The sequence below is a fragment of the Tachypleus tridentatus genome, chromosome 10 (genome assembly GCF_004210375.1).
Source record: "Tachypleus tridentatus isolate NWPU-2018 chromosome 10, ASM421037v1, whole genome shotgun sequence".
Lineage (NCBI taxonomy): Eukaryota > Metazoa > Arthropoda > Merostomata > Xiphosura > Limulidae > Tachypleus > Tachypleus tridentatus.
In genome coordinates, this window is record NC_134834.1 from 75,701,012 (window position 1) to 75,725,755 (window position 24,744).

General features: G+C 33.3%; 1 protein-coding gene across 3 annotated transcripts in view; it reads right to left on the minus strand.

Annotated features, from left to right (window-relative positions):
• Positions 1–391: 391 nt before the first annotated feature.
• Positions 392–24,744, minus strand: part of LOC143229607 (uncharacterized) — a 43,344-nt gene continuing 18,991 nt past the window's right edge. For 2 of the 3 annotated variants that reach the window (XM_076462173.1, XM_076462174.1), the window contains exons 3-7: positions 18,440–18,604; positions 8,046–8,223; positions 7,153–7,199; positions 6,301–6,390; positions 392–5,559 (exon numbers count right to left, since the gene is read on the minus strand). In XM_076462173.1, the coding sequence (XP_076318288.1) occupies positions 4,694–5,559; positions 6,301–6,390; positions 7,153–7,199; positions 8,046–8,089 (1,047 nt within the window). In that variant the 5' untranslated portion in view covers positions 8,090–8,223; positions 18,440–18,604 and the 3' untranslated portion in view covers positions 392–4,693. The remainder of the gene's footprint in view (positions 5,560–6,300; positions 6,391–7,152; positions 7,200–8,045; positions 8,224–18,439; positions 18,605–24,744) is intronic. The other variant, XM_076462175.1, reaches the window with a different exon arrangement.

The following is a 24,744-nucleotide window of genomic DNA, read 5'->3' on the forward strand; positions in this document are numbered from 1 at the left end:
GTTTTTCTTTTTTATAACATCAATACACCTTTTAAAAAAATTTGGAAAAGCATAATTCCAGAATTGGTTGTTTTATATAAAATCTTTCAACAATTTATAAAGCTATTTCGACGTTCATCAAACTTCAAATTTTAAAGTGCTTTAACTATCAAATCGTTTCGCTAGATACGTAAAAGTGTTAACTGGAATTTTAACTCGCGTCTCCGTAAGGTCTTGCCGCAGATAGCCTAGTTGCTTTGCGCCATAAAACAAACCAAAACAACCGTAAAGATCTTAAATCTTATACAATAGCACATGAATTATGCGAAATATGTAACATGCACAAGTTAAGACTGAACTTAAAACTAGTGCTTCGGTCTGAGAAGAATAGTGAACACCTACAATCAAATACTCAAACTGTCACTTTTAATTTATACATTACAGCTTTAGGTGTACATCATATTTATGTGATCACATCACAAAAAAAAGCAATCAAGACAACTCAAATATTTAAAACTTACATCGTAAAATCTTATACTGTGATGTTCTATAGATATTCTATAGTATTTATAATTACTAAATCTATAAAAATATTTACTAAAAGGTTAATACTGGAACGAAATACTGTGGCACCACGTATTTAAGCTTGGAGAACTTTCGTACTGTCGACTGAATCTTTGGTATCTGGAACACAGTTCTGCAACAACTAGCTAAATTAGGTCTTCGTATAGCAAACCCTAATCACGTTACGAAACTTGGTTAAATGGACGGCAACTGCCTGTTGTACTTTACGCTTGTGTTTCTACAACAGACAGCTGCCGTCTATTAAATCAAGCTTATTCATGAATATTCTGCTTAAACAGTCTATTAAAGAATAGACTAATCATGTGATGTGTTAAGAGATTTACGAGTCCAATAAATGCAGGAATGCGGTTACTTCATATTCGATCTGCAAGACAGCGACTAAATGTAATAATCATTTTAACTTTTTATTAAAGTCATGACAGCAGGTTCTCATTCAGCAGAAGTGCTGTATATCAAATACTTTTTTAACTGCTTGTTCAAAGACTTGGCTTGGCATATCTGTAGGAATAGTCCTCTTGAGAGAAAGCTTAGCTTTTCTAGTTTCCTTTATATGATTTAACAACATTCAGTGTGTACTCGTGCGTTGTTGCAATTCAGGCCAACCATGCAAAGCTCCGATTGCAATTAAACAATCCACAACACTAGCATTGTCCAAAATTGATTCAAATGGTATACAGTTAGATTCAGATATCATTCTTAACCGAGACAATCACTAGACTTCAACATGGTTGAGCACTTCTGTGATGAACATGAGTGTGACATTCATCAAACTACAAACACCATACTTCTCGCTATCTTGTGAAGCCTGTGTTACAACAAATCTTGCTTATGATTATGCCAAAACGTCATGATGCTAGGTTGATGGGGCCCTAATAGAGTAGTCAGTCAGTGCAGTTTGAGAGGTTCTGCCACAAAATTTAGGATTGCTTTGCAATAAGTGGTGCAACAGCTTTGCATAGTTTTGTCATCTTCTAAGAAGCACTTTTCCTTTAAATATATAAAAATATACCTAGTATTGACTTAAATATTAGTATATTGATAAAATCACAACTCTGATAAAGTAAGTAAAGTAACAACAAGAAAAATTAAAGAAAAACACAAAATATATTAATTTGACCAATCAGGACACTGTCCATTTTACCAATGATGGATATAATTCATACACGTGTAATTACGTGTATAATTATATTACTTTATAATTTATAAAGTAATGTGTTTCAAAGAATTTCTTTATAGGCATATGTTAAATTCTTCTGTTGGTAGACAAAAATCTTTAAAAAATATATTTAATTAATTAAACTTATATTCATAGTACATATAACAAAATTCATATGTAAAAGTTTTATACTGCCATTTCTTATGTGCACAGACAATAACAAAGGCAGTGGTTAATTATGTGTGGTGATCTGTTATACTAAAATATTATAATGCTCACAAATAAAACAATACAAACCATATTTTCTATAACAAAAAAAAAAAAATAAATACAAACTGTATTTTCTACAATACTGAACTATTGAGTATCAGTATTTAACAACATATTCGTTTTCAACTAAACCAAACACAAAATATTCCTTAAGCTATAACAGTGTCAATTCTGTATCATACCTAGTGTTATTATAACCTAATATATTGCTGTTAAAATAACAAATGTAAAATGAAATAAAGTAAAAAGGATAATGTGAAACTTGTACATTTAATAAAACCTTAGATTTTAGTGAGAAAAAAATGCAAAAAACAACAACTATCCACAGAGAATAAACTGATATTCTTAGTTTTGATAAGCTTCAGTATAAAATACTAGCAGTGTCTAATATATATTTAAAGCAGGAGGTTACTGCCACTGTTCTCCATTAGCTGCAAAACCCAAACAAAATCATGCTTGTTATTGTACTGCAATTTGTGACTGTAAACAGAATGAACATTTTAAAAGGTGTTCTGTTGTATGGCAAAAAAAAAACAATCAATTTTACATATATTAAATCACATTTAGCACAATGTCACAAACTTTTAATGAATCTTGAACCCTATACTGTTCAAGTTTTATAAGTCTAGGTTTTAAAATTTGAACTTAACATCCAAGAATAGCTCACATTTTTAGTAAACATCTTTGCTATTGTCAATTTTCTTTAAAAATGACACATTCATACTCTGGTCATTTATTAACAAACTAAATAAACAATTACTAGTTTGGTTTGTTTTGATTATTTGTGTTAACCAAACATAATTTAGCAGTGAAAGACTACAGAGAAGGCAGTTAGTTATCACTGCCACTGGCAGCTCTTGAGCTACTCTTTCATCAATATATAGTGGGATTGATCATAACATTGTAATGCCTCCATAAGCTAAAACAGCAAGGAAGTTTGGTGGGACAGGGATTTGAACCCATGACCCTGAGACAAAAATTACTGCAAGCCACAGGGAAAACATATCTTATTCTCTAGTTATAAAAGAGGCAGTTGTCAATAGCAACATTTCTAATTTTAGTTTAAAGCTTATGTTATTAATTGTAGTTTTCAGCAAGATGCATTTGAGCTTTTGTTTAATTTGCATTCACAGTCATTAATATCTTACATCAGTGAATCATTGCTACATTCTTTGTGTCTATTTAGTGTCAGAGTGATTTAGTTTTAGAAAACTGTTTTTATCAACCACTGAAAATCAATACATGGAACGTTTTTAATTTTTTTCTATTATAAAACAGAACTCACCCATTATGATCAACTGACCCAATTCGTAAAATTATTGAGAAAGAAAGTCTTGATTTAATTTGCACAATATATGGATTATATACGATTGTTTATTAGAATACTGTACGAGTTTGAACTTACTTTGGAACATTTTAGGAAGCATGCAAATTTACTTCTGCAAAGCTGTCAGAGTTGTTTATAAATCGGTTTTGATAAGCAGGAGAAACCGTTTTATCATTAGTATCTAATAAAACCTTCAGTCGCCTAACTTGTGTCACTGGCTTCAGTGGATACAATAGGTGAAATACAGAAAAATACCTTTTTTTTTTCAAACATCTGAATCATAGAAAATATTTTGTGCTAGACAAATTTGTAACAGTTAGTGGTACAATTTATACTGTTAAAACAGTGAAGTTGAAATTTGTGCAGTACTACTGATACAGTGAAAAGAAAAAGTTCATCTTGTACAGGAAACATTGTGTATCCAGTGCTCCAAGGAAGGAGTGCACCAGTGTAATTCCTGACAAAAATCAGCAATATGCAGTGTTAAAAATATTGAGCTGTTTTAGTGTGTGGAAAAACAAACATGGCTCCTGTTGTTTCAAAGGTATCATAGTGATTAATAGATGCATTCTTGTAGCTTTATACAGTTGACACAGTAGAGCTGCAAAAATAAGTGCTCACTAATCACAAGAAGTTTCTATTGTTACACTCAGAAACCAATTCCACGTCATTTACAACAATGCAAAATTAAACATATTTTCAATGGAGATGAAACTAAACAGGATTATCTTGTTAAATCTGTCGATATCTCAAACAACTCTGGTGTTACAATATTAGTGGCCCAGCATGGTCAGGTGGGTTAAGGCGTTCGACTTGTAATCTAAGAGCCACAGGTTCGAATCCTCATTGCACCAAACATGATCTCTCTTTCAGCTGAGGGGGCATTATAAAATGATGGTCAACCCCACTATTCATTGGTAAAAGAGTAGCCCAACAGTTGGTAGTGGGTGGTGATGACTACCTGCCTTCCCTCTAGTCTTACTCTACTAAATTAGGGGCAGTTAGCAAATATAGCCCTTGAGTAGCTTTGCCCATAATTCAAAACAAAAAAAAACACAACAACAAAAACACTTGTAAATGATCCAATTTTGTATTAAATCATGAAAAAAAAGTTGCAACATCATTATCTGGTTTATTATAATGTCTAGCTATTTAGTTTGCTAAATTAATCCTGTCCAAAATGACAAGTTTTGAAATAGTAGAATAATTGATGATTAGTTAAATTACTTCTTTTTTTTTATCACAGAATGTTACTGTTACATTTTGCAAAAAAATTAAAATTACTCTTGCTGACAGAATAATGAAAGTGATTATTCCTTATGAAAAAAAACATTATTCACAGAACTGTGTGTACCACTAATAACAAAACAAACTAGCTAAGGTTTTTCTATTGTATTAACATTTTCTTCAATGCCTTTTTTTGTACAACAGCTCCGCTCTTCTTTGCTTTTGAGCCTATGATCATCTACTTCTACTTTATTGAAGCTTATACCAGATAATTCCAGAGACTCAGGTCCACTAGTCATGTCTTCCCAAGAGTCATCATGCCCCTCGTCATCCCCCTCACTCTCTGTGGTAGATAAGTTTATATTCATCTTGATTTTACAGCTTTCACCTTCTACTGGTGCTTTGTCAGTTTCTACAAGTCCTGACTTCACAGTAGTGCTGTCATCTTTAAAATCTGTGGCATTCTGTTTTGGTGAAATAAAATTATTGCTTTCTGATTTTACACAGTTATGGTTAGAACTAACAGCAGCATTCTTGCCATTAGTTGTTTGATCTGTTGCAGATGAACTAGAACTCTTAGAGTCCTGGTTTTCTGTTAAGTTAATTTTCGTTTTAAACGTATCTGATAACTCTGTTTCAACAGAACATTTGCCTCCTTCTGGTTTCTTAGATTCATTATGTAATGAAGAATCTGGTTTTTGTTTTGTAGATACATAGGTGACTGGTTTTTTGGGAGGTTTCTTTTGCATTCTCTGTTCTGAAGACTTTGAGCTAATTCTTGGTGGTGTTATCTGTGAAACATTCACACCAGTAGTACTTAGTTCATTTTTCACTTCCACAGTTATGGTCATGTCTTGATTTACTCTTACAGACCTGTTACGTGTTGGTGCCACATCATTCTCGTCTTCAATATCAGGATCTGTGGCCAACATGAATTTTCCAAAAGAAGAGTAGTATCCTCTTTGTCTGAAGAACCCTCTTCCTCCTCTTCTGGGTCCCCAACTTGGTTGCCTACCTAATGGTTAGAAAGTATGATCTGTATGGATTCCATCACCCTATATAAAGTATGGCTGTAAATTTTTGTAAAATTCAGTAACATATAGAAATTTATAAACAGATATCATATAACATACAAGTTAATGTACATTTCAGTTTCTTCTTGCTATGGATTTCTACACTGTATAAGTAAAGAAAAGAAATTTTTCACTTATTTGTATGAACCAGTAATAATTTAATATCTTTATGATTTACCATCATGAAAACATTCAAAGTGTTTTATTACTCTGAAACAAAAGAGATATGAATTTTGTTCATTATATACTTTTTCATAAACTGACTGCTCACTTGGCAAAATAAAGTATCAAAATAAATATATTAATGAATATCAAACAAGTTAAAGAATAAAAACTAAAAGTCTAATGAGTTATATTTGTGTGTGTGTGTACACACACACACATACTGTTTCTGAAAACAGTGTTTCACAACAAATTTTAAGCACTTTACAACCTAAAATACAAGACAGTATTTATAAACTTTGAACAAATTTTATGCAAGTTGATTAAGTGTCTTAGTATTTTCACTACAAGAATAAACAGGGCTAATAAATTAATACTGCTTCCAGTACCTACCATGCAGACATCATGGGTTTTTAAAATGTTTTTCAATTAATATTGAAAATGATTTTTAAGTTCAGAACTAATGTAGCCTCAGAATATTCATTCTATGAATAACAAAGAAGAACCATACAAAAACTCACCCCTTTCTGTGCCCCTCTGTTCTTTCCTATTTGCAACTACTGTTCCTCCATGCCAAGACCTTCTGTTTCTCCGTAACCTCCAATTTTCTCCTAAACAAGAACAATTTGGTTGTGACTGTACACAAATATGAATCAGGTAAGATAATGAATATTCTAAAAATTTCCAATCACATATCACATTGTCACTATGCATGAGAAAAATAAAGTGTTACTGTTGATCAAACAATTTACAATCTTATACTATTAGACAAAGAGCTGTTTTTGTATCAATGACAATCTCACTCGGAAATGTAATATGAAATGCATAAATTAAAGATGAAATCAAACAAAAACTTTTTCTGGGATAAACAAAAATTTCTCCATAAAGCTAATTTATAAATAACCATTTATTATGAAACAACAAAATGTCTTTCAGTTTCTGAAGAACACATCTGCATTTGTAAAAAAAAAAAAAAAACTCCCTACAACAAAACATGTAAGATATCAAATGGAGATATTTCTTTCTTTAGTTTTCAGAGATTCAATATTTTTTCAGAAGCTACCTTTAGCAAGGACATAAATATCATGTAACATTCACATACATGTGTGTGTCAAACTCTCTCTTTTTTGTTTTTTTCAGTGTTTCTGTCTTCTACAGTGGGATATTTCTTATATTATTTCAATTTATCTTAAAAAATACTTTGAGCTCTGATGTACCAAATCAATAATTTATTTACTTTTGCTATATTGTTAAAATGAAATTAATCTTTTCTAAAATTTAGAAATTACACTAAATACTTAAATTATCATTTTTATAACCACTACATCACCATTATTACTTATTTCTGAATGAACACCAGTATGTTGACCAACCTTTTTCTTGGGAATCTGATTTACTTGTTCTTTCTGCATTGGTAAACCTACAGTACATAAACAATGATATCTATATGAACACATTCATTACTCTAGGTACATTCTGAGTAATAAAGCTATTACACTAGAATTTGTTGGAAGTTCTAATTATTATTTGAACTGTTACGTTTCTTTCTGATACCAGAAATCTATTTTCCTTTATATTTTACAGCCTTTATATGGTGAAAATTAAAGATCTACTAGAAGTATTCATTAACCTGAAACATAAATTTATGATTACTTCATGAATTACTTATCTCAAAAAGTAATTTCATTTCAATTACAATTGAGCCTACTCAGTGACTTCTAAGACAATGTTTTTTTAAAAAAAAGTCCTTTTCCTAATTTCCTTACAAAATATTCAATAATATTAGGTATCTGATATTCTACACTTCTTTTTCTTCTGCTTGATGAATTTCAAGGAACTGTAATCCAGTTCACACTATAACAGTTGTTGTCAAGTAACTTTCTAATGTGAATAGCATCTCAACCACTACAATATCTGTCTTACCCCTGCTGACCTGAAGAGCCCACATATAGGATGAAATGCTTTGTCAGCATTGGATATAGCAGATATAGTGTGGTTTACATATTATTATACACTATTCTTTACTATCATTCATTGATATTTTTTAATAAACACCATATAATTTGTCTTCAGCTTCTTGCTGCCCAGTCATGTTAGAAAAATATGAGTTGTTGGATTTAGTTTATAGTAATATAACATTATTTACTTCATATAATAAACCTAGGTATTAATTAATATTTTTATTTTATCAGCAATTAAAAAATTACAAAGAAAAGACATCGAGATGCAACATAAAAAAAACTTTCAATCCGGATTAAAAACTTACTTGTGACTACTTGTTTCCACGTCTCGTCTATGATAACCACTCATAGTTTTAAGCTGACCAGCCAGCCTTTGGTCAGTTGGCTCATGTGCAGTTTTCCCAAATTTATATTCTTTTTTCTCTTTTCAATCATCTGTAAGTTGAGGTCTACTTTAGTTTCTTCTCTATTTGACAGAGGGTCCTACAAGATTCAAATAAAAAAAGAAACCTTTAAATACCAATTATATTAAGAATTAACTGTGTTTTAAGAACTAATAAAAATACTGTGCACAAATTATACAGTACCTAAACCTTTTACAGTGGGACATCAAACAAAACACCATGAACAAGTGGTTAAGGCACTCGGCTTGTAATCCAAGGTCATGGATTCGAATCTCGAATCTCCTTCACACCAAACATGCTTGCCCTTTCAGTCATAATGTGATGGTCAATCCCATTATTCATTGGTAAAAAATTAGACCAAAAGTTGGTGGTGAATGGTGATGACTAGCTGCCTTCCCTCTGGTCTTAAACTACTAAATAAGGGACAGCTAGCTCAGATAGCCCTCTTGTAGCTTAGCACGAAATTCAAAAACAAACAAATACACAAAACATCATACTCAAAATGGTTATCTAGTAACAATGTTTTTCTCAATTTGGATAAAATAAGAACAGTGGAATATAGCAGTGATTATAATAAACACTGTGAACAAAACATCCAAGTTATTTTTTGTATTCTGCATCAACAAGCATAAAACATGACAAGTGGTAAATATTACATACAAATTAGAGATAAAAGTGCTTTTCTTTTTGTAATGGGTGGACAATAGTTGTAAAAAAATAATTTTTAATGATGTAATAAAGATACTCATCACAAGCTGAATCCAAAATAAAAGAGGTTAATCTCTTATGCTTCCTACTTTCACATGGTTAACCCATTTACACAATTGCCTCATATTTTTACACAAAGGATAAAACTAGAACAATCCCACATAGCACTGCTGTGACTCACAACACAGATGAAGGAAATTGAGGGAGTAATATTGGCAACCCTAAACCTGTATGAAGGAGGGTGAAAATGCATTGGAGTGTCAAAAGGAATGCCATCATTGGAGACAGTGCAATGGAAGACCATGAAACCTTATTTTGAAAAGCAGACAGACCACACTGAGTTATTCACTCTAAGCATGGCAGAGACAGGCAGTAATCCCCTTCTGGTTTACTCATGTAGTCCATGGGTGGTGCAATTTGAATGGGCATGTTAATGAAATAAAATATTGCAAGGTTATTCACCTTAAAGCAATCTTGTGGAACATCCCATCTCCACAGGGAGTGCATAAAGCCATGGAGAGATAAAGCGCAAGTCTACATGGCCGAACTGTGCAGATTTAAATAATACCTGATGGGTAATATTTACCAAGGAGCAGGATCCATGTGATAAAAAGTGGAAAAAAAAGAAAGTAGGTATAACAACTTATCAATTAGAGTTGCACCAAAGTTTGCATAATAGCCACAGATGGTAGACAAAACCCTGACAGAGAAAACTGCAGTATGATGGAGAGTGTGGGAGATGAACATACTTCAAATGGCCTACATGCCAGATTGCAGAACCTCCTATACTGGACAACAACAAAGAGAAGCAAGAGAAAACTGAGGTGTTGGATCTGATGAGGAACAGCTGAAACAAAGCCTGGGAGGAAGAAGGTAGGAAAAGTAGGCTAATCTGACCAAATGGTAGACTCATCTAGTGAAGATAGATCATGAAAGAAGGTGAACTGCCAGAGGACAAACAGTCAGAGACATGTACTCAAGAAGATAGCAGTTTAGGCTATATAAGAATAAAGAGCTCTAACTGGACACAGAAACCCATCAGGATACAGTCAAGGGTAAGGATGGGAAATGGAAAGGAAAAGAAGGAACAGTTTTCCTGAGCTGACAAAATTTTCAGGAAAAAGGAATGATCTAGATAAAGATAAGTAGGAGTAATACAGAATATGTGAGACATCAATGGCAAATGAATTTCACCTTTGATGTCCAGAGGCTAAGAGAAGGAAATGTGTGTTAAGGGAAAGATGAAACATGGAATACAAAGAAAGTGATTTAAGTAGAGGTGAAGTAATGGAACATCAGACCACACTAATGTCCCAATCTGGAATGGTAGAAAACCTTGGATCTTGACATATCCAGAAGGAACACATTAGTATGGTAAGAACAGAGGAAGCAGAGACCCTATGGTATTGTAAAAATGAAAGGTATGGGATTAAGGCCACTCAATATCTGAAATGTTTGAAGACCTAAGACACAGATGAGTATTTATGCCACACGAGCAATGGTAGGCTTGTCACATGGAACTAGCTAACAAGGAAGTGATTCAATGTGTGAAACCAGATCATCTTGATGAGAACTGGACAAAAGCCAGTCATGAAGATGCAGAATGTGAAGGTTGGGATGTAGAACAGGTGATCAAGGTTGATGAAAATTGGAGGGAGAAAAGCAGTTACTGTAACCTTGGAAACCAAAGCTGATCTAGCCAAAAAGAAGCAATCAGGAAGACTCAACAGGAAATGAAGTGGACAAGAGAAATCACTTAATGAAGTAATCAGAAGGATAGGTACATGTAAATATACTTGTGTGACCAATTTCAGAGCCTGTGGATGAGGTACAGGCTACCAAAAGAGAGGTAAGTTTGTGGTGAGGCCCATAGTTAGACTTACATGTTGGGACAACTCAACTGATGACAAAGATCCCTGAAAATGAGCAGATATCATGCTCAATTCATAGGATACATCATGTCAAGGCATGAAAGATGAGTGAAAACACCCAACAAGGTGAATGTGATGGGCATGGCCCCAGTATAAGAGATCTAACATTCAAAAGCTTAGATATCTGGACTGGGTGCCTCCTTGGTGAGAGATGTGTGTCACCATCACAGAAATGTCCAAAGAAACTGTCACTAGAAAATGTTGAGCAATAAGGACATGACATAACACCCAATATTATCTAGTGACAAGTTCTGTGAATTTCAAGAACAGTGACATGGAAAGCACTTTTGTCTGCAGACCATTGGCCCAAAGCTTCTTCATAATTGATCCATACTTCCTATCCCAAAAAATACACCTGTGAAAAGGTGCAAATCCTGACACAGGGGAGGAAAAGGTACCCTTGCCAACATATAGGCTTTGTCCAATAACCAATGCAGAACATCTTGCAGGAAAGGAGAAAGTGAATTGTGAAGGAAAAGGATCCTAATCAAGGATCCATCATTTGTTAAGCTCTCACCAAAGGAATCTCATAAGTGCATGACAGAGGGGCCAGTGATGTCATGGAAGATTACATTCCCAAAAGTGATAGAACCTCATGCACAGTAAGTGACCAAGGTAAGAAGGAGTGGTGAACCAAAAGTTCCATTGAATTAAGTTGTGAATGAGAAGGCAGTGGTTGACTGATAGTTGCATCAAGAAAAGACTCTCAAATGAACAAGGTATTTAGAGGGTCTGAGGAAAGAGAACTCCAATTTGACCAACAAGCCCACCTGAGCCACCAAAGAAGTATCTGGTGAGTATAAGCATTGGGTTCTTGTTTTAAATGAGCTTGGAGAAGCTAGCTTCATGTGATAATGAAATCATGGTCCATGATCATGGAGATTATGTGCAAAAGTTTGGACAATTAGATGAAACATACAAGGTGCTAAGAAAAACCAAGAGAGAAGGGCCCAAAATTGTTGAATCACCCCAAGATGTACAAACTAAAGATAAGGAAGAAACTGAGGTGGTATCAGTATATTTAGGTAGGCACCAGAGACATTGATTTATGTCATTCACAAATCTGGAGAAAACACCCTTTTCAGGGTTAGAAAAGACTCCATGACAAACGTAGATAGTGATATGAAGCAGTTGAGGCAAGATACATTGATTATAAGTCAACAGGTACAACATAAAGGCAATAACAAAATCCCTGGAAATAATTTGGAATAGGTTTGATTGCATACTGCATGAACAATTGCTAAACCACTTCTTACCAATGCTAGTTGTTCATGGAATCTTGGGGAGGAAAAAGAAAATTAGAGATATACGAAGTTACAACAGAGACAAACAGGCTACAATATTTGTAAGGCTGGAAATGTTAGTGGACCAATGTCAACCAAAGTTTGATAATATCCAGAATCATATCAACTAAATAATGTCTTACATATGGAACCAAAAATAAGCCCTAAGAAAAGTTGAGAGTGAATGGACCCAACAACATAAAAACTATGTATGTAATGTGAAAACTGAAGACAAGATGTGAGCTAAAATGAAACACAGAAGATCATGGGTATCTCTATAAAGCTTCACATGATTTCTGTGGAGAGTCTAAGAGGGAAGGTGTCTAGAAGAAGGATACCATAAGAGTTTGGTAAGGGTAAGAAGTAAGCAAGGATATTTGACATGTAGGACAAACATACATTCAGGAGTCATCTACAAAATATGTAAGAAACCTCACAATTGTTGATCTAAAAATGGATATATAGCACTATAGTAGGAAAGAGTGAAATAATCAGACATCCTCAAGGGGCATGACACATGAATTCCCTTGCACTACTGTGAGGCCATTGGATCAGCAAATACCCAAATACCAGGGTAGGGAGGAAAACCAAAAATGTTGGGAAAATAATTCATGTAAGAAGGAAGAGTGAGATGAATAAAAAACAGGTAACAGAAGTAAAACATCACAAACCTGAGACATAAAATCCATGAAGGCCAAATTAGCCCTAAGAAACTCCTCAGGTTGGGAATAAGGATAAAGGATGGACCATGTAATATTTAATCTCCCAACATATACAAAAAAAAAAATTCATTGTCAGGTTGCCTGCATCTGAAACCTGGGGAAAATGCTAACTGCTGGTGTAACCCCCTAAGCTGTAAAGTTAACTTTGAAATTCACTGTACAGAAAGGTTTCACTGAACTCAAGTGCAGAAATAATGTGACTTGAATTAAATGATAAGTGTGAATATAATAATCAAACTGAATAAATCAAGGTTATAAGCACTTCAAGAAGAAAACAAAGTTGCACTTGCAGCAATAAAGAAATATAAGCACTCCTGAATTCTCAAATACTACCAAACAAAAAGTGATAGTTCAGCAGAGTGTAGAGGATTGCATGTTTATGAGCATATTATGCTCCTATTAGTGAAAAGATGATGCATGATAATTTGCTTGAGGCATGCTAGAATCATGAAATTTCAATGAGGAAGAATGAAATGTTTCTCAAAAACATAAATAAAAAGTTAACTTATAGATGGCAGCACTGAACGATAACCGCTAATCTTGTGAAAGGAGGTATGTATGTACCATATTAGAAACTTACCTTTACAGACAAAGCAATTCTCTATTTTCCTTGATCAAGCAACACTTTTATAGTTATTCATATATCGTCATGCAAAATACATGCAGAAAACATGCATTCTTGGATGTCTGCGCCAAACTTAATTTACAGACCACCACTGTGTCAATGCCTACTACCACTCAACTAGTAATGGTGTTACTAGTTATAAAGCCTTTGCTGAGTCAGTTGAGGCTGAAGGTATTTTTCATGTTAGAAATAATAATACTTCTTTTCACTTTACAATATTCATATTGAATTTGCATCACCCCTTTAACCTCCTAAACAAATAACAAAAGTTTTTTTGGTAAAATCTAAAATTCTTTCATTTTTTCTACCCTAACACTAACTTTAATGAAAGAAAAGATATGAGGTAAAATCAAAAATGCTTTTTCTGGAACTGCAGATTTTAACAAAAAAGTATAATAATTTATATTAACAGCTTCAGTTTCTAACCTTTTATCACCTGCTTCCTTTTTATGTAATTCTGTTTACTTTTAAATTTTACTACTTATTTTAAACCTTATTCAGTACTCCAGTAAAAATAAATATCCCATAAGGAGAGAAAAAAGCTTAGGATAAACAGACTATTAACTCACATCACATGATGCCAAACAGTGTAGAAAATTCAAGGAATGACCACAAGAAAATTTTTTCACATTCACACTTTCTTATCTGACAATAACATATTTCTTGTTTTCATGCATGTTTTTTTTATTTATTGTTATAAAAACAACTACAATGTAAAAATTAAAAACTTATTAGATTAAATAATAAAATGAAAATAAAAAAACATTTTTCACAAGGTATGTTTGCAAGCAACTTGTATATTATGTAATTCAATAAGGTAACATAAGCTATGCATTAATTGAATGATTTATAACTTATGTGGCAAGATTATTAATTAAACATGATTCAAATGATAATAGCACAATAAAATTAAGCATAAACACATATATACTGTTAAGAGTCTTCAGGTATTTAGAATAAATAAGTGTAGGTTCTTGTTATAATCTGCAGTCATCTGAGAAAGAAAAATGGTATTTTAGATGTATTTAATTTTCTTATGGTGGTTACAAAGTAGGTCAAATCAACCAAATATGTACAGAATTAAGGTGGAAAAATAACACAAGATATACCAAAAAAATCATTTGATATTTATTAAGAGGTGGTAAAGGCTACACAAATGAAATCCAAAAATTATCAGGTGAAGTATTTTTAATATTAACATGAAAATCATTTTACACTTAGAGCACTCAACATTAACAAACAAATCTTCATTAAAAATACTTCATTAAAAATCTGATTTTTTGTGCACAAGAGATTTGTAATGTTTACTGAAGGCTTGCCAAATTTTGAGCAGATACATAAAATGTATTAAAAGTTATAATATGGTAACTCTAATGCTTAAGAGGTCAGTTGCTTTGATCAATCACATGTGAAAAGTGTTAATGGGATTAAATTCATCATTCTGACAGCCACGTAGCTTAATAATTGTGTTTCTCATGTAAATGGTTCATTTATGTAATACCACATTCATGAACAACTTCATTTTACATTTATATACATATTTATTTTGACATGTATATTATATCACCATATACTTTTATCTCTATTGGATTGTCACAGACCCCATCTTGCATCATAATTATCTCAAGTTGTTTTCCAAAGCTACTTTCATTAACTTGGCTGACATAAGTTCTTCTAATTGCAAACTGTCAAACTCAAGCATTTTTTTTATATTTCAAGCTCTCACAAAATAAACAATTACAGACTTAGCTTTGCAGAATGCAAAATTTTAAGCTAAAAATTCTTGTAAGTTAGGATTAATTATTTATGCTGCCACTATAGTATTTATTAACATATACTTACAACTTCATCAACGCTTATGAGAAAGATCTTTAAAACTCAAACAAGTCTAATAAAGACTCTTGAATTATTCTCTGTAGAGTTGTTTAGCTTAAATGACTTGTGAAGTGTTTGACTTTTGTTTCAAAGATTATCACTCACTTGCTCAGATATCAAGAGTTAGAAAGCCAATTTGATTGGGTTTTGAAACACTTATCATCTTCAGTCATGCACTGTCGATGCACTAGGCATATCTATCAGTATCAGCTATACTGAGTATGTTAACTCCATATAGATAGTGTAGTACCCAATGAGCATAGCTCATGCATAGTGTATCATCATATTTGATAAATCCAAGCTTTCTTGATATATCTTAATAAAATCTGGTAAGATTTTGTTAAAAAAGTACAAATATTTTGTATACCAAGAATGAGATTATTTTTATCAAGTATTTCCAACACTATTTGTTCTTTATTTATTCCAGTTATTTACACTCACTCTTGAATTATAAGAATATGAAGTGAATTTTTATGTTAAGTATAAAAATATGTTTTTCTGTTTTATAGTATTCTTTTACACAACCTCTAGAATCTTTTAAATAAATAACAAAAGTTGTTTATTTGTTTAAATTTTATTTTCTATTCTCTCTAATACATTCCTAATTCTGTCTTTTACCATCAGCTTAAAGTGGAATAAAATGCTTAAAAAATATGGACATACCTTTCAATTTTTGTCAAATAATCTTCAAGCATTTTCTTTTATTCATATTAGTTAACTGAAAGTCTTTACATTTTCACATACAATTTAATATTTTTCATTCCTGTCTTTTGGCATTGTTAATTTTCACTGCAACACACATCCATGGGCATTTCTGGCCAATATTACAGTATCATAGGCTGAGAAACTAGCCATCAGTAGCATGGCATAGATGCTAATCCTTGTGAACCGAGGAGAAAATGGTTTATATTTTTAAAAATTGTAAATCCTTTCAGATATTCATCTTAAAACATAAATATCACATAATTAACTTAAATATAAAAGTATAATCTAAATACAATTCAACTGTCTATCTAACTAATATGTTTCTAAGTAAGAAAACACTAAAAGCAGTTTAACTAATTGTCTGTGAAATTGATCTCACCAATTTTAAAATAACTGTTGAAAAATTGTACTTTGAAATGTATTCTTGTTTATAAACATCTAGCTCAAATAAATATAACTGGCTGAGAAATTGTGACTATTCGTGTGCAAGGTTAGCATGGCTTCTGTTAAGAGTTCGAAAAACTTGTTTCTCCTTTCTCTGAAAGTGCCTTAAGGAGCTTGAAGGAAGAATGAGTAATCAGAACAATAAACTTGTTTCTCCTTTCTCTGAAAGTGCCTTAAGGAGCTTGAAGGAAGAATGAGTAATCAGAACAATAAACCTTGTTTCTCCTTTCTCTGAAAGTGCCCTAAGGAGCTTGAAGGAAGAATGAGTAATCAGAACAATAAACCTTGTTTCTCCTTTCTCTGAAAGTGCCCTAAGGAGCTTGAAGGAAGAATGAGTAATCAGAACAATAAACCTTGTTTCTCCTTTCTCTGAAAGTGCCCTAAGGAGCTTGAAGGAAGAATGAGTAATCAGAACAATAAACCTTGTTTCTCCTTTCTCTGAAAGTGCCCTAAGGAGCTTGAAGGAAGAATGAGTAATCAGAACAATAAACCTTGTTTCTCCTTTCTCTGAAAGTGCCTTAAGGAGCTTGAAGGAAGAATGAGTAATCAGAACAATAAACCTTGTTTCTACCTATACATAGAAATTGGGTGTAAATGTTGAAGTATTGAAGCTACAGAAGTGAAAAGGTTCACTTTGTGCTGAGCATAGCCTCTGGATGTGACATTTCTTCATCTGACTCATTATGAACCAGAAAGTGCTTTGAGCCACTATCTCCTCATTCTCACAATGAAATACATTTTCATGAGTTTTCATCATCATCCATATTCATTAGTTAGTGGTTGTGTAGCACACCCTCCTGTACTAGAAACTGAAATTAAAGTGCCATAGGTTGTGTGTCCAGTATCATATGAACCAATAAAGGTAAGACAGTCTTAAATGAGCTGATCTCAGACAGTCAATAATAACAACATAAAACTAAGGAAACTGCAGACTTCTCACATGGTCACATGTTTAGACCAATATTCCATAGCTGCTACTTATCAGAACCCATGGATATTTTTTTCAAAAAACAAACAAGTAAAAAAGAAAACTTGAAATAACATCAATTTAATAATTCTCTTATCCATAAGTTATGTGAAACTAGCTCATGTTCAGAACAAATAATAAGTATGAAATTCAAAACAATACAACAGAAATGAAGAAATTTGTAATATATTACTATATCATGTGCTTCAAGTTATAGAAATACGGAACATTTACAATTATATGCTTAGTCTCAAACTAAACAAGTTAAGCTTGGTAGCCAACCACATTTGAAAGATAATCAACTTTGATATATTTTTAGAATTTTCATCAACTGTCAAAGAGTTTATAATAAAGAAATTAAGCCTACAAAAATATATTAAAAGAAAGCATAATTCTGTTATATTATGCATGAAAGCTGTTAGAAAAGTTCAAACAGTAACATCGGCATTTATAAATAAAAACCATTATTATGTGTAAAGGTGCGCCTAAAATTATTTAATTCAACCAGGAACTCCAATTCTATAGATTGAAATGGTATTTTACAAAGCCATAATGTGTTTCTTGAACTGATATAATTCATGAAATGGATATAACTTTATTAAGCGTCAATGTATTGTTTATTTTCTAACTAGGTTACACATTTTCTTAACCACATTATCTTATCATTCATATTTAACAAGAATAATGAATTTTAAATTTTAGATAATTCAGTATTTTGTTTAGTTTAAAAGTATTTTTAAACAAGCTTTTATTCATTACTTTGCTTTCTTTACTATATTTTGTTCATGGTTTCAGGGATTTCTTTTAAAACTATATATTTGTTCCAACAAATGAGCAGGTCCAGGCGTTTTTTCAATATCAATTTCTTTGTCAGTAAGCAAAGAGCTACACAATGGGCTATCTGTGCTGGGACCATCATATGTACCAAAATTCAGTTTTTAGTGTTATAAGCCCAGAGGCTTACTGCAGAGTCACTGAAAGAGGCAAAAAACAGAAAATTTATATTTTGAATTTCAGATTAAAAACAATACAAACCTGGTCATTATTTATTTCTCTTCTTGCTGTGTTTTTAAAATATCGTCCACGATAATTGCCTCGATGTTGTCGCCTACTTCTATTGTGAAGAAAATAGCTTTGGCGTTCCATCAAACACTGATCTGAAAAGTGGCTAGGAGGATCTGGGAAATGCACATCTTCCTGCTGATTTAAGAATAGCACAGTTAACATTCATAAAATTCAATGTGACAATTATACAAATCACCCACTATTAAGCAGTACTTACACCTTCAATGGTGAAACTCTGTGTAACTTTTAAAACTTTCTTTATGCTTTCTATTATATCAAATATCTGGTATTCTGTATAAGTTCAACCACTGCAGTCACAAACACCACTTTCTTGTAACAGAACACTCAAGTTCTTTATTAGGTTATGTCAATATTTTACAACAGATAAGATTCAATAAATGACTACAAACAAGTTAATCAGAAACAAATTTGTTTGTTCAACAATTCTTAACGTTTTAGAAAAGTTATTTTTAGTTAGCAACTTTCAAAATTATTTACCTACTACTAATGGCAAATTACAAATATTTTAAATTTCAATTACATAATTTACCTCACATTAACTTTTTGTCCTCCCCATTGTCTAGATATTTAACAAATAATTGTGGTAGATTCCAAGTAACTGACACTGTACTCACAGTATGTTTTCTGGGTTCATCTTTCATTACATTTATCTTCTAAGTATAATAACAAGATCAATTCCTCAAATACATTAATACACACAAGGTCAAATACCTTTTTTTTTCACAAACAAAAGGTTAATGATATCTTTAAAACAAAGTCAATAAGATCACTTCTACAAACACAATATTAATAATACCACCTTTAAAAACAGAAGGTTAGTAATGTTACTTTCCAAAACTAATGATTAAAATCATTTCCAACACACAAAACCAGTTAATAAGACGATTTTCACAAACCAAAGTTAATGTTTGACCTTACTATTTCAGTTTATCAAACCCAGGCTTTTCTAAACCATGAAGATAAAATACTTCCAATTGCTGAAGATGAGTAAATGACAAACACAAATAAATCTGACATATTTTTATTATAAAGCTCTTAAGTAACTGACTCCTCTAAAACTTGCAGTGACACAACATTGCTACAAACAACAAACAGAAAAGTACAGCACTGGTTTAATTTCTTTTGGTGTCAGCAATAAAAAGAGCAGTTTGTGCTTAACAAAATGCTCTTTCCACCACAACTAAAAAAAAATGTCATGCTGACTATATAAATAAAAACCATAAATGTACATAGCACACACCTGGCAAAGTTGTTTTTTTTCACAATAACTACTATGAACATTGTAAACTGTTAATTTATGAAAAAAAACTTGTGTTTTTATTTTAACTCTGCAAGTTTCATAAAAATTCATGAAAAGTCTAGTTATCAACCTGATGCATCATGTTTACAAAAAGCATTTTTCCAGAAATGTCATAAACTGATGTGAAACAGGAATGACAGTCCAAAAAAACTGGAAATTGAACAGAACAATGGAATGGCTTAATTTCTATAGTTATCTTCACACCACGAGTGATGCTGAAATTTCCAGAGCAAAAGAGATAAAATGCATAATTTTAGTTTTATTTTGGATGGTTGGATTCACATCCAGTCAGCAGTGTTTTCACACTTAACCTTCTGCAGCACTTACAAGTGACAAGAGTTCCACATTAGGGTACCATATGTTATTGTTTCTTATTTGTTATTTTCACCTTTAGTATACTTTATGAGTATAGTTTAGGTAGTAAGCATACCCATCACCTCATGTTTTTTTCTGAACATATGCTTATGACTAGATGACTTTCATTTCAATGTTTTACCTGTCAAACTAACATGGCTGTTCTAACTTCTATGTAGGCCAACTATTAACATGATTTCTGACTAGCCACTATTTTTTTTTAGTAAGAAAACATTTAAAGACAGTTATGAAGTTCAAACACTTATTTGAATATGATCTTGATGGTGTCACTGTTTCATTTTACTTCTGCATAACAAATGTTCCAGCTAGTATGATACCAAACTCACAAAATGTAAAACAAAGAAAAAATATTAAATTAGAACATCTAGACCACAATAATGATGGTATAACCTATGGTTAAAAATCAGAAAAATTCCACCAAAATAAAAAAGGTTGACACCTCTGCTTTCTGAAATTTATATAAAGAATTTGACAACATTAAGAAATGTTATAAACTTTCAGTTGTAAGAAATGTTACTCTTTTTATAATACCACCAAGTTAGAGAGTTATGTACACCTATTAACACTGGATGTGACAAAACAGAATTTCAACACTTTTTTCTATACATTTACGAATTCTGCTGATGAAAATTGTACTCAAGAAGTACATGTGCTTTTGTGTATGCATGTGGTACCTATCTAGTCTATAAGTAGAGAAAAATAAATACTTGATTTGTTAAAACATAAAAGTGATATGTTAGTACAAATCAAGAATGAGATGTCACATGAAGCTTCTAGCTGGTTCTCAGTCCCAGCCCACACAGGCCAGAGGGTCTCAGAACAACACAGTTGCTTGGAGGCCAGAGAGACTGGCTACGTGCTTTCTGATGCATTCCAAACCATTTTGGGATAATAAATATTTACATTATTCACTACTTGGATGATCAGTAAACATTAGATCTTTGCCACTCTAACTTTTGCTTCAATGATTAAAAATAAAAAATAGTTAATATACTAAATTATCAGTTCAGGAAATATTTTAGTGCATACTATAAAGCAATGTTTATAATTGTAATGATTAAATTAGTTACATACAAACTGGTGATTTTAGGAAATATTGAAGCAACAATTATTCAAAGTTATAATTTTCCTAATCTGAAAATGTATTTTCAACAGGTACTTACCTCATCTTACAAGATTAGTAATTTTTGTTCAGTGTTACCCTCTATATGCACACTTTTTATTTCTGCATGCCACAAGCCTTTGATCCCCTCCCCATTAGAATTGCAAGATTCTGATACGTGGGAATGGAAGTACCTACTGACAATATATTTGAAGTATAAGAAAATTATAGCTTTTAATATGATACCTAGCTCTCTCTTGAAATGATTGCTAGAATTTCACATTGAAAAGGACGAGGAACTGGTGATATGGAATGGCAGAAGCACCTCCCCAAAAGCATCTGAAGAATATCCCTGAAATTCAGAGATTCAGATCTAAAGATCAGAAGAAGTGAACTGATGCACTTCCAAGTCAAGTATATTTTTGACCATGTGTGAAATGTACAAGATATAAGAACAGAAAATGAGAGAAGCAGATCTTAGTGGAAGAATAGTGATCCTAATCAGATAAACATATCCTAACTCAGTGCCCCAGTGAGACAGGTGGGTGAACAAAGATGCACCCCTGGGTGTAGAATGGCTAGGGTGTGGTGGACTGTATTCAGTAAGTCAATTATGTCCAAAACCTCCTTGCAGGGGATGATATCCACGCAAGTGTAGAATGAGGATCATACCATCTTCACCCCAAAATCAAAATCTGGGGATTACAAACCACTCTGATTAGTTTTGAGCTACTGATTAAGAAATTTGACATCCAGTAACAAAAGGTTGTCTATCACATAGAATCAACTCCCCCAACTGTGGCACAGGCCAGGACAATCCAAATGGAAATAACATTTGCACATAGAGAGGACAAGAGATAGTCATGGACAGACTGTAACAATCCCATGTATCACTACTGTGACTCAAAACACAGTTGGGGAAAACTGTGTTGAGGAAGGAAGATAAACGATGTGAACCTATGCTGATTGGTTCACTCTAATCCAAAACCTCTTTGCAGAGAACGGACATCCACTGGTACACCTCCATAAAAGATGGATGAATGGAACTAGCAAACAAGGAAGAGACCCATTGTGTCAAACCAAGCTGTTTTACCAAGGACTGGACAAAGCCAAGGGTGAAGATGCAGGGTGAAAATGAAATAGAAACAAAAGGGGAAGAGGATCAGTCATTGCAGCATTGGAAGTAAAGACTGAACTGGCCAATAGGGAGCAATCAGGAGGATTTGACGAGGAGTGGAGTGGACAATAGAAATCACCCAATGAAGTAATTGGATGAGTGAATACACAGAAAGATACTTCTTTGACCAATTCTGGCTAAAGGCATCTACTACCAGAGCCTGTGGATGAGATACTGGAGATCAAAAGAGATGTAACTTGGTGTTAGGGCCTGTAGCAAAGGCATCCCTGTGGGAAGAACCCACTGACAGCAAAGTTCCCTGAAAATGAGGGAATCTAATGCCCAGTCTGTGGAATATATCCAGTAAAGGTGCAATAGGCAATCCACAACCAGATTGAAAGCATCAAGCATATGAGATGAAATGAGGCAAATATGATGTGTTTGTGCACAGTATAATAGATCAAATGTTTGAAAACATAGAACTCTAGATTGTCCCCTTGGTGGGCAATGTGTGTCACTACTGTAGAAATGTCCAAATGACCATCACTAAAGAATGTTGGATGAGAAGAAAGAAATGATGCAACAGCTGATGGACAGCTTGAAGTTCAAAAACACTGATATGCAAAGCACTTTTGTCTGCAGACCAATGGCCAAAAGCTTTCTAGTTATTGACCCATCCATGAATGGAGGCAGGTGTCTTTGAAAAGATGTAGATCCAGATACATGGGAGGAAGCAGTACACCTGCCAACATATGAGCTTTATTCCCCCACCAATGCAGACCATCTCTCAGGGAAGAAGAAAGGGAAATTAGGGTGAAATTAAGATCTTGAGTAATGGCCCATTGCTCAAGAAGCAACCACTGAAGAGCTCTTATGTGGGCATGACCAAGAAGGGGCAATGATGTCAAGAAAGACTATATATCCAAAACTGATAAAACCTAGTGAGTGAGCAGTGAAGAACTGATTTGAGAGAGCATAGTGAGCTAAAAGTTCCATTGAACCAAGTCATAAGGAAAAAGGATGTACTCAATTGTTATTCATCTAAAAAAAATCCCCAAACAGATAAGATATTGAATGAGTTAAAGGAAGGACTTTTCCAATTTAATCAACTAGTCTACCTGAGCTACCAAGTACAATTGGCCACTTCCTATCCAGAATTAGCCAGAAGCCAGTTGTCCATGTAACAAGGAAATTGCACTCACAGAGCATGGAGGGGATTTGTAAGAGCCTGAAATATCTGACCAAATACAAAGTGTTGAGACAAATCTAAAGGGGAGGATCTGAAATTTGTAAACCACCCTGAATGGACAAACCAAAGATATGAACAAGACTGAGGTGATCAGTGAATGCAAGTAAGCATTTGAGACATACCCTGAAGTTATCCACATTCCAAGAGAAAACACCCATCTCAGGGCGATAAAAGCTCCAAGACAAATTTGGGTAGTAATATAAAGTGGTTGAAGTAAGATAAATTGGTTACTGGCTGTCAATCCCCACTTTTCTTGGGGATAATAAAAAGGTAGGAATAAAAATACTTGAAAGAATAGGGAACAGTCTTGACAGCCAACTGTAAGAGCACTTCTCAAACTGCTTCTGACAGAGGTTGGCTGGTTATGGGATCTTGAGGAGGAGGGAAGAAAGTGGGAAAAGAAGAAACCGGAGGTGGGAAAGAAACTGAACAACAAATTCTTCTCACAAAACCTGAATCACCCACTGACCATTGACAAAGAGATGTAATAAGGAAGAAACTTGAATAGCCAATCCCCCACCAGATTACAACTTACTCAGTAGTCACTAATTCTGTTGGCAACAAGGAAGGTGGTAAGAAGAAGTACCCCAAGTAGAAGTAATGGGTAAGGGCTAGGAAAATGAAGGATGGAAAACAGGAATTGGAGGTAAATGAGACTCTGACTAAGACAAACAGGCTACAATATTTATAAGTTAGATTGTTGGTAAACTGATTTTACCTGAGGCTCAATAGTTTCCAGGACTGTATCAAAGACATAATATCTCAGAAATGGGGGTGCATAAATCCCCCGAGATATGTTGAGAGTAACTGGATATGAGCCTATATGGCTTAACAACTTACAGCTTTCCAACAACAAAGAAACCATGTATTTAATGTGAGAGCCAAAGATGAGATGCAGGTTAAAATAGAGGGCAGATGGACATAGGTATCTACAGAAAATCCCTAAGGAAAGAAAGATACCATAAGAGGGCAAAAATATTGGGTATGAAAAGACTGATATTTGATTTGGGAGCCACCCCTCAACTAGATAGCAAGGAACCCAACAACTACTGATATAAAAATGGATAATCTGCATGTTGGTAAGAAAAGACACACTGATCGGAAGTTCTCT